Source organism: Necator americanus, chromosome X (genome assembly GCF_031761385.1).
Source record: "Necator americanus strain Aroian chromosome X, whole genome shotgun sequence".
In the NCBI taxonomy this organism is placed as follows: Eukaryota; Metazoa; Nematoda; class Chromadorea; order Rhabditida; family Ancylostomatidae; genus Necator; species Necator americanus.
Genome location: NC_087376.1, coordinates 31,686,605 through 31,698,319, shown reverse-complemented (window position 1 = coordinate 31,698,319; position 11,715 = coordinate 31,686,605). Strand labels below are relative to the sequence as shown.

Sequence of the window (11,715 nt, the reverse complement as noted above, 5' to 3'; positions counted from 1 at the left end):
AGAGTCAGATAGGTGGATAACCCAGATGAATAAAACTTCCATAAATTGTTCGCTGATTAATGATTTTCTCTTCGTGGGCAGGTTGAATAAATCTATGTATTTCTGTGGTGAGATGGGAACTGTACAAAATTCTATCTCTCCACGAGATCCTTGAAAAATTAAAAAGTAACAAGATGGATCAATTGTTGGAGAAGTGGAGTGTTGGAGTAATTGTCATCATAGATTTATTGAGGCCTTGTACAGAAATGTGGAATCGTTTCCTGACAATACCCGAACGTGTACCGTATGAATGGAAAAAATGATAAGTTAGTGTTTCCAAGAAAACTCGTTGAATCTAAGTGTAATATAAGGATTTATATTTTAAAAAAAGCTGCCACAGCGGAGGACGCTGATTAGGAAGTAACTATGGAAAACTACCGGATTTGAGCGAAACACTATCGCTATAATTTAACATAAGAAATATTGTTTTATAAAATAAGTGAAAAATAAAATTGCTATATGGACATAAGTATGGACCACAGTCTACTTTAAAAAAAAGGAGCAATAAAGAACGGGGGAAATCGGATGAAGCAACGAAAAATTCCGTTTAAACGTCCAACACCTTCGAATCCTGACGCATCGCGTGACACTGCTCCAACATAACCGGCGGTTTAGTGCTACGGCCGTCGCGCAACTGCAGAGGAAAAAAAAACGGCGTACGAGATCGTTGAGTTCCACCCACCACCTCGTGCCTCCTTTTAATGGGTTGTTGGTTTTGCATTGCGCACACAACACAATGTACTGGTTTTGTACGGCAAACATCCGAAGTAATAAGCGTTTCTAAGCGATCATCCATCTAAGCGAAAACGGTTAAGGTGTAGAAAAGTAGGTAAGAAGTTGTTGGGACTAACGTCAGCGCACCATTGGAACCTTCAAACAATACTGACTACTTTAAATGAGCCACAATTAATCTTCCAAACACGATCCATAATCTTTTCCAAACGTCTATTACACTTTATCATCAAGAACAGAACTGTGTACTACTTTTTTTAAAGAGCAGAACCAGGATTGTTATCGATCTTAATTCTGGCTAACCTTTTGCCGTCATCGCTTTCTTCAGATCCTGGGAAATCAAATAAGAACACAATTCAACTCTACAATTTCTAGAATCAAAGAATGTGGAACTTGGGACATGCGTAAGGAACATTTCCGGTGACTCATAGTAGAAGAAAAATTGTTCTTGACTGATCCTAAAACTTCGGAATTTTTCTCTGGACTTCACATAGTATTATTCTACGTGTACATACTCGTCTATTTCTAGTTTGTATCTTCTTAAACCTCATCAGACAAGCGAGTTTCTGAGAGTCCATTCGTACCAATCAAGTAATGAGTTTACTATTAAACATATCCACACAATCGTGTAAACATGGCGAAGAGATATCCAGCAGGATCAGCTTCACACAACAACAACCATCAAATGACGGAAAAAATTGTCGTGCAGGAACTTTAAGAAAGAAATTCAGGAAGTATTATCCTTTTTTGACTCGAACAAACATTTCCGGGAAACTAGGAACCCTACGCAATATTCCTGTGTAGGTTTTCTCTGGAACTTCACTATTTCTTTATTATAGTGGGATTAAATAACATTAGCTTCTGGAATTAGAGCAAGAAAAAGTTCAAGATGCAAGGAACGAAGAATAAAAAGTTCTGCTTCCAGAAAACGCCTGTTAGTCAAAATTGCAGAGCGATCATCAGAAGGTCACGCCATGTTCCATAAATATTCTGGAAGGAATTGCATTTACAGTTTGGTCGTGCAGTGACACCGAAATAAAGATAGAAAAGAAAAAAATGAATTTAGAAAATAGTAATACATGTTGGGATGCATGTATTGGCAAAACTTAAAGTTTTTTTTTAAAACTTTTAAATGTACGAGAATTCGATGAGAATTTTATGAAATTAATTTATGAATTTGAATTTATTAGAACTTTTCATACTTATATAGAGATGGCACGGACGATGTCACGGATAATGGCCGGACATATTTTCTTCTCTGCTCTTCCTGCAGTTTATGGACAACTTTAACTCTCTCTCTTCCTATACTTTTTCTTTTGATCCATACTCTTTAACTCTAAGCTACTACTAGAATATGGTGATGATCACAGACAAACTTGATAGAAGTCGATGATTGGAGTGTTGCTAGGTATAAAAGTGAAAGTTCTGGATGTTTTTAATGATTATTATTAAGGATTTGGAAAGGTCAGCGGAAGTCCGGCTGAGAATCCATAACGTAACTCATTGCTGGTCTACATATAGAAAGTACGAATAGCACTGAGCTAGTTTTCAGCAAATACGCACAACAATTATGCACCAATCACTATATGACCGGCAATTTATAACATGTTTTTAATTTGCATATTCTAGGATTAACGAAAGAATTATATCCATAATGTATAACCTGTACAGTTTTGGACATTCGAAAGATCCATAAGAAAATCACTTTTTTAGGTAATCTTTAAGAAAACGTCAAATAGGATAAAATTAAACCGGAATAACTACAACGAATCGATACGATGCTTTTTTATATCCATGAATGAACTTCGGGAGCAGTGTAGCGAAAATAATGATTAGGGACAAATCTGTGCACTATTATAAAATTATTTATTAAAAGAAGAAGATGATGAATATGAGGCCTTCAGTGAAGAAGAAGCTTCTTGCAAAACATTAAATAATTCACATATCTTTTCAAAAAAAACCTTGGAAAAATGCCAAAAAGGGGTTGAAGATAACCTATTTATAATAATTAGAGCTTGAATAATTGTGGATAAGATGTAGATCATCCTCTAGAGTCTTTATTGACTTGTTTCCCATTTATTTAAACTGTTTGCTTGTGTGTTTGTTTCGTATTTATATCGAATTTATTCCGAATTTACTTAATTTTTTAAAATTTATCCTCTTTATAAAGTAAATATAAAATGTAAAAGTGACAAAATAAAGCATAAAACAAATAAACAATAAAACATGGTAAATTTATTTATTATCAAATGGAATTTAATTTGAGAAAAAATTGCAACATTAAACTATCTTACATACTTTTTTCTATAGCTGCCAGATCTGGAAAGCCAAAATATCGCTTTGCGTCAAAGCATCCAATCCGTAGTGTTATTACTGACCTGAAATCCGGAAGAACCTTCAATATGTTGTAATAATCATATGTATTCACTTGTTCTGAAACAGATGTAGACAGTGAAAGTAGACAATTCCCTCTTCAGATCCACGAACCTTGCATAAAAATCTGTACTTAGAATGAAAACACTTGGCAAATGTGTTGGAACGCTCAGATCTTTGTGGATTTTCACATTGAGTACTCAGAGTATAGACTGTTTTTTTTTTGAATTCCTACAGAAATGTTACATGTAAATACATATTTTCTCATGGTGTTTTGGCGTAAAACCCTTTCACAGACAAATTCCTTCAAATAATCTCGCATGTGAAATTTAAATAAACTTTTTTAAAGACAGAATACCACGAATCTAACGTGGTGAGGAAGTCCGACTGAAAAGGTGGAGTTAGGGTTGTAGACTACGGCTTCAGGGATGGGATGGACGCTCACCTTCCCTTAGTCGTCGAAAACAGAGCGTAGGAGAAACCGTTTTTTACAACTATTTCAGGATCATGCAACCCAAAAATACCGCACGTGCACGCATCGCATCCACGTGCGAGTGGCCGAAGATCTGTGATATATTCTCGCCGGCCTTTTTCAAGTGAAATCAATAATATAGAGTGCTGAGGGGACTGGAACGGGCACATAGAGGGGCGTTCTAACGTACCTCGTAGGAAATAAAGTGATATTCATGTTGTTTTTATGACCATTATTGAGAGTCTGTATTAAAGGCAGCGGACCACGAATCTAACGTGATGAAGGAACCGGCGGGAAAAGCCAAAGAAGGGGGTTTCGGATCACGTGATAAGGAATATTTTCGCTCATTTCTCCCCAATCGTCATAAAGACGGCATGGAAGCGCTGTTTTTTTCTTACGAGGCACGTTAGAACGCTCCTCCATGTACCCGTAGCAGCCTATCGATTGATTTCGCTTCAATATACTGGTATATCACAGATCTTCGACCGCTCGCACACAGATGCGATGCGTGCGTTGCAACTGAAATCATCGTGAAAAACGGCTTCTTTCACGCTGTTTTTTTACGACGGAGAGATGAGCGAAACCATTCCAGATCTCGCAATCTGCAACCCCATCCGTAACTTCTCCCTGGAATTTCTTAACCAAGTTGGATTCGTGGCATCTTGGCTTTTATATAGACAAGATGCTTTTGTGCCCTAAATGGAACGCTTGGTAGAATTTTCAAAAAAAAAAAAACCGCAGAGGTGAGCAAATATGTAAATAACCTGTGACTGAATGATTTTTTAAACTTGTTTTTATCAACTTGGATAACTATTATTTTTATTCTTTACCATCGACATTGTGGATCATCGAACATTAGCCGTAAATCATGTGACAGCAAATGGATTGTTCGAAAGGAATCACATTCTATTCGATGTCAATTTTGTACAGGGAAAAATATGTAGTCAGCTGTGTTTTTCAAATTCATCTACCATATGATTCTCTACACAAATACTCTAAAATTTCATATAGTTGGTCACGGTTTCAGTAGTTTGAATGTTTGTCTATCATAGGAGAAGTAAATATATAAACAACTTAAATTGCGAAATAAATCCCTGTGAAACAGAAATAAACAAGGAAAAAGAAGTAAGAGGTTTTTTAAAACATAATTTTACATTGTTGGCTCTCGCATTTCAATTGTGGTCCTACATTTTACTGGTAAACGAATTGTTCATGTAAGAAAGCTTAGTTTAGTACCGTGTTTAATATCTCCCTTAGAGGCTGCACCAAGACTTTTGAGAATTCCCATAATCCGTAATTTTGTAATAAATTCGATAGGAAAAAGAACGATAAATGAAAGCTACAGTCCAATTGCCTGGGACTAATTGCCTGTATACCATTACTTGACTAAGCAAGTTGAGGATGATAGATATTGTGGAAATTGACAAAAATATCCGTTATTTCACATTTTTCGATTTTTCATTTAAGAATTTTTTTTTCGATTTCGCGGTTTCACATTTAGGAAAATTTAAATTGAATTGACAAACTTTCTTCTACTTGTAGCATTCCATTCGAGACTATATCACATTTTTGTGTGCACAAAACACAAATAAAATCTTCCAGAAATTCTTCTTCAAGAACTTGGAACATGTTTTCGAAGTGAAACAGATTTTATCCAGAATATACAAGTATATGGGGTAGATATCAACTGGTAACTACTACCTTTAATAAAATCGATTGGATTTAGGAAGTGAAAATATTTCTCAGATTTTTATTGCAAATTCTGCTCGATTTTCAGAATTTTTCACTGTGCAACGTAAGAAATTTTGTCATCAATTTGTACTGAGAATCCTGTTCTAGAATACAATGAAAAAAAAAGAGAAAAAGAAAAAAAAAGTTGTTCAGCAATTGTAAATTGCATTCATTGAAGGAACAGTTTTTTTTTTCTTTATGCTTATCACTGCAATTCAGCGATAACAAAACAACTTAAACTAAAAACTAATAACTAATAATAACTAAGTAGTAATTTTATGAAAAGATAGACAAAGGTCACAGTTTTCGCCGCAACGATAACAATTTTCGCACAATTGACAAGAGAACAATGTGCACCAGGAGACAATTAATCAGCCTATAGGTATCCAGGTAAGGACAATTATTCCAAGATCATAAATAATTACAATAAATAAAAAAACAACAAGATAAATAAATGACACAAATAATAATACAAAATTATTCAATAGATCATAAATATTTCTCCCCAAAGTATAAATGTGAGTATATGCTAAAGGATTTTTTTTTTAAATCTTTGCTCGATGATTGAGGGAGAAGCACACCGAAAATTTGCTTCAGAGTCCCCCCTTAAAGGCATCACCCCACGAATCTGAGGTGATATGGGTTTCGTGTGGGTTATGCCTATACGGGATGGTAGATTATGGAGAGGGGGGGGGGAGGCGATTCCGTCCATTTCTTCCTTATTGCCGTGAAAAACGGTCCGAAAGATGCGGCGCATGCACAATTCTGGCGCGCTCCAATCGAACTCCCTGTAGAAAATAGCGCGCCGGAACACTCGAAGCCGTATCTTCTGGCCCGTTTTTTACGGCGATTAGGAAGAAATGAGCGAGATTCCACCCGTTTCTGCAATCTACGATTCCGTATAGTCTTTGATCATCGGGAATTCATATCACCTCAGATTCGTGGGGTGATGCCTTCAACATTTAGAACCTTGCCCTATGAAAAATTCTTTCATTTCAGACATTTATTCACATCATGTCATCATGTTTGAAATAACAAATTGTCATTGTAGTAGTAGTAGTATTTTACTAGAAAGAAAGTAAATTGTTTCTACGGATCCACAAAAATACAGAAAAGTGAAATTCCTTTGCGGATTCTCTGGTTTTTGTCCCACTTAATGCTCAGCCGTATTTTAGGATATTTGAAGGAGAACAGGGTACTTAATGTGAATAGTCTAACATAAAACGTAGTGGCGAGACCTTGAATTACACATATTTGGGATTCGTTGCCTCCGCAGAAAAAAGGCACTCTATGAGGAATTTTCTTTCAGTAGAACGACTAGAGTTACTCGCTCTTGTGCAATTATAGTGCAAAGTTTCTAAGTCAGGAAAAATAACATACTCCACAAATAATCTCATCTTTCAGCGCTAAAACTGATCACATTATAGCTATTGTTAGCATCCAAATCCTGGCCAGGCATCCCATCTGGCGTATATTATTTTCAACAAACGTTTGCGTGAAAACACTTTGTTTTTCGCATTCCTGATTTGATGGATTTGGGTGACGCCGTGTTTGATTTACATCTGCTCGACGATCTCATTCAAAAGTGGCTCCTTTCCATTGTTGAAATGCTGACATATACTGTGTTCCTGGATAAATCTCGTGCTACGGGAATCGTATCTAATCGAAAACAAAATAAGCCGCAGGAATTCGTCTATTCAAATAGTATCCAATCTTTAACCCTATTGGGCAACATTTTTTGGGGCGATTTTTTCTTCCGAGAAACAGACAGAACGCCAAATTTCGGAGGAATAATCCGTTTTTGTTCAGCAGTAAACAATTTCTTTGTTAATCAACAAAACGGATTCATAATGAACTGCTAAATCCAAAAGATTCAAATATCCAAAGGAAGTTCTGCGTTAAAAAAAAAAACTAAGGAAAGCAGGTCCCGTTTTCTTCTCTGTGTGACGATTCCTTGCTCAAAATATTCTTTTTTTGGATACTTAATTCCTGGTACACACGTGACCGGTATCAATCATTTCTGACACCAAGATTGAGAAGCTTGAACTATAAACCATGACAAAAATTATGGAAATGCATAGCAGCAAAAAAAAAATGTTCAGGAAGCGTTCGAATTTCAAAAAAAAAATCTGCAGTTTTTACAAACTTTAGGAACGCTAGCGCATTTTGTACGTTTCAATATCTTTCCAATTATGTTGTGAGAAGATGTTTAGTTGCATTTTTTCTCTTCAAATATTTTTATGTTTAAAATTTATGAAGTCATCATTGTAAGCGGACAAGACGTCTTTTTTTTCTTCAAACATCCAACTCAACCCTAAAATTGTATTCTCAATCGACATTTGCATACGACATAGTTTTCTTTTACGTCTAAAACAATAACGATTCTCCGGTGGCTCATCTAATGGATTCACATTTTTTATTTTTTTTCCGAAATTCCCTTTTATGTAAAAGTATTGTTTCCAGAAGAAAATAGAAGATCTAGAAATTATATACTCTAATGCATTGTTCAAGCATGTATTTTATGTTTTTCTTTTCTATGTCTTTGTTTTGAGTTTGTTTTCTTTCTTTCGTTAGCGAAAAAGATGCACCGTAGTCCTGAAGTGTCCTTCATTTTATATGGTTCTTGAAGGGACATCGCTCCATATTAGAGATGAGCGTCTGTATGAAAACGAAATCTTAAAGAATTACTAGTCACCATGGCCTTCAGATGCTTAGCACTCCACTCTTCATCGTTCATGTCCTGGATAACCATAACAATGGCTCTACTGCATTGTAATGAAAGAAATCCAAGAACTAAAAAATTCTACAATCGACCAGTTATAAGCTGTTAAATGATTGACGACGCACAAGCCTTGGAGCCTTAGCGGAAAACTAATTAAGAAAAATCCGGACGATTGAAAAAAAAACTAGACTGCAATGTTCGCGAGGAGTCAGAAGAATAGGTTTCTATAGAAGACAAATCCTGAAAATAATCGGTTTCCATAAATGAATTACAAATTGTTTGGAAATTGTTTGGGTTTTGGGCTCGTGAATATGTATGATTGGCTTCATAAAGTTGTTCTGCTGACGATCCTAGAGGTTGATCCGTGCAACAGCACACTGCTCGAATCCATTCTCTCTTTTTTTTGACCATCGGACTCACAGGAATTCATTTTTTTGCCAGAAACTGCTATGGAAATAGAATTGCGGATTTGAAATTTTAAAAATAACTGATCCATAGTTATTATAGTTATTTAACTAAACTTTTAAAAAATCATTGACATTTAATCTGGAAGTCTGAAGAAATCTTTATTGATCAAGACAATACACGCATAAATACACTCGGTGATGTGACGTCGGTATTGTGACCTCACTTGACCAACCAATCGATGTGATCTAGGCCCACCAGGTATTGGTCGAAGTGCTTTGTTGGCGGCATGTTTGCTTCTCATCGACTTCCATACACTTATATTTGTTGTTGTTTATTCTAACCTCTACTTAAACACCAAAAAAGTTAAATCCTTAGTTTTCCTGAAGATATGAATCCTTTCTCTTACTTTAGATAGTTATTCACTTCGTTTTCACTTTTAACTCAGGAAATAAGTGAATGGACTAATCGATACGAACGTTAACTACACATCTGAGTGGGCAAATCCTCGAAATTCTTTTTTCTTTTAATTTTAACCCAATTTTTCCATTAAGTTGGACCAATGGTGGTTAAGAGCGGGTTCTATTCAATTTCATTTTCCCTGAAAAACGAAGGAGTGATGAAATTTTGCAAAGGTTATATGTAGTCCCCGTTCTTGTGAAAGATCATCTGTCTTCGATCCGGAAATTGCTGGACATTACGGTATAGGTCACGTTCTATGCCATCCTCGATTTCATTCTTGAGCATGCTTTTGAACTCGAAACAGTCACCGTGTGAAAAATATTACCTGTGCCCTCTTACAAGGTCGAAAACACCTTCGTACTGAATAGTTTCTTAAGGTATCTTTCGACCATCCTGAAAAATACGCTATTAGGAAGTAAATTTGTAAAATTACTCTCTGTTCTTCGTCAGTAATTGTTTCTAGGGACAGTTTCTCAGGATCCATCATTGATATTTCAAAACAATGATGACTCACCACGATTTAGAATGTGTTTCATCAAAAAATTGCTTTCTTACTGTCACTGCGTTTGGTACTTTTAATTTTATATTTATTTTTTCGCCCATTATTGGCATTGATCCAACCTAATATTGATCAATCTCTTTGACTGATGAGCTACTTTCATTGCAGGGATTGCAAAGAATTATAGTCAATCTAAAAAATGTCAGAGAATCCTGGATGCAACATTTCATTCCGCAAACGCAGTAGTGTATCTGAGGAATATCGAAGTAGAAGAGGTATGTCTTAGGTCTAAAGTTGCTCTACATAGAAAATAATTGGAAGTGAAACCAACGGCTGTAGCTTGGTATTCTCTTTAAAAGGTTATGTGTCAAAAGTTCGTGGAAAAATTTTTTTTTGTTGGCTCAGCACCCTTTTTTTAGAGGTTTATCTTCCCAGTAATTTTGTGGACTAATGGGATTTGTAAATTTTAGGACTCTCAAATTATATAAAATGTCGTTTTTGTCTCTCAGATTTTTTTTTCCAAAAAATCACTTCTTGTTCGTGCACAAATTTTTCGCTATGGGTCTCCTCTCGTTCCGCTAGTCGTCTGACTACTTTAAATAATAATAAATATCCCTTTAATTCCATTTGCATAAGTCATTCCGTTAATGAAAGCTTGTGTAACTGCGTAAATCTCCTTACCAGCGGTCAGCGACTGACAGCTTTTGGGAGGCGGGCGACGTCCGGGATGGGGTTGTGGACCAGTGCTTCAGCTCCTAATGAGGAAAGCCCCCCGCTCCGCATCCATATTCATATTCACATTGGCTCTCATTTCCGTGAGCTGCTTCAAATTCTATGTAACACTGATTAATGTTTCCTATCTGTTTGCTGTTCTGGATTTTCATATTCGTTTTCTTGGATATTAGCATATGTTAATAATTTTAATGGATTTTTTTTGTACCAAAACAGCTTTTTTCTTTCCAAAAGTAACTTTGTAAGATTCTCTTAGTTTCCTCAATTCCCGTATGTCTTCGAAAACGAAACCTGTGGATCTTCTCATTTTTTTAACTGGAAGTCACTAAAGCAAAGAGTGGACCGATTTAAATTTCCATGCATCCTCTTACGTATAATTCAACTGCTACTACTCATGGATAGAAAAAATCAGGATCGCTTTCCCGTTGTTGATATTGCAGGCGAAATATAAACAGAACATGAGCCGAAAGGAAACAAAAATGTCTCGTAATTCTTTTGGAGTGCCCACATATTCGAAATGAATGAACTCGTTGTGTTTGAGTTCGAAAATCATTTGTCTGTGAATAAGCTGAATGAATGGATTTCTCTCACAATAGACATCGTGGACACGAAAATTCTGGACCAACGCAAATGCTAACGACTGCAATTACTAGTTGGTAGCTGGTAGTCGCTCATGTAATGCATTTTGGAGGTCCCCTTGAAATGAAAAAAGCACTATTTTTTCGATACACGCTTGAATTGTCTCTTCGCTTTTCAATAAATTAAGCGATATTTGTGTTGCTGAATGACTCTGTTAATCATTCTTTTTTCCCTTTAATACTAGTTCTTTCAACGTTTTCAGTGGGTTCCAGATAACAATAGCTGGAAGCATTCTGAAACGTTGGAAAAATTAGACTTAGTTCTTCTATTAATTTCTGGCTGTTTTGTTTGCATATTCATTTTTGCTGCAATTGCAGGATGTGAATTTATGGTTGCTTACAAACATCGTGCACTTCTGCTTAATATTCTTATACGTCCTGATGATGGTGGCTATTTTTAGCGTAATGTGTTGTACTTTGAGGACAAATCACTGCAGATTCGGGAATTCTCTTTGAAAATTTGCAAATCTAAATCTACAACATTCACAATGTGTACGCTTAAATTTCAAACATCCCCCTGCTTTTTCCCAAAAGATCCAAAGTCTTGCAATGGTCCTCTAAGGAACATGTAACATTATGGGGTTTTATTTTTCTCACACTTACTGGTTAGTTTGTGGATCTAAGAATAAGATCAAACTGTTGCTTTTTTTTCCAGAATTATGCTCTGTTTCATCTTCTCGTACGTTTTTCGTGCGTTAAGCTCTTTTCTGGATTTAACGAAATCGTTGACATTTTGAAATGTCCTGTTTACTAGTGTTTTGGTCTACCGCATATCAGTCCAAGAATTTACAATAGGTTGATTATGAGTGAACGGATAAATGCTGACATTTGTCATGTTTAGATGAAAACAACTTTGGAAATTGTTTTTTCTCTTTCGTAGTAATTCCTGAGAAGGACTTTTTATTGTCAT

General features: G+C 35.8%; 1 protein-coding gene across 1 annotated transcript; it reads right to left on the bottom strand.

The window, feature by feature from the left end:
- Positions 1-586: 586 nt before the first annotated feature.
- Positions 587-835, bottom strand: RB195_026078 (uncharacterized protein; the record flags this gene model as incomplete). Its single annotated transcript, XM_013445473.2, has 2 exons — positions 587-673; positions 722-835. 2 exons carry the CDS (start codon positions 833-835, stop codon positions 587-589), a joined length of 201 nt encoding a protein of 66 aa, XP_013300927.2.
- Positions 836-11,715: the final 10,880 nt, after the last annotated feature.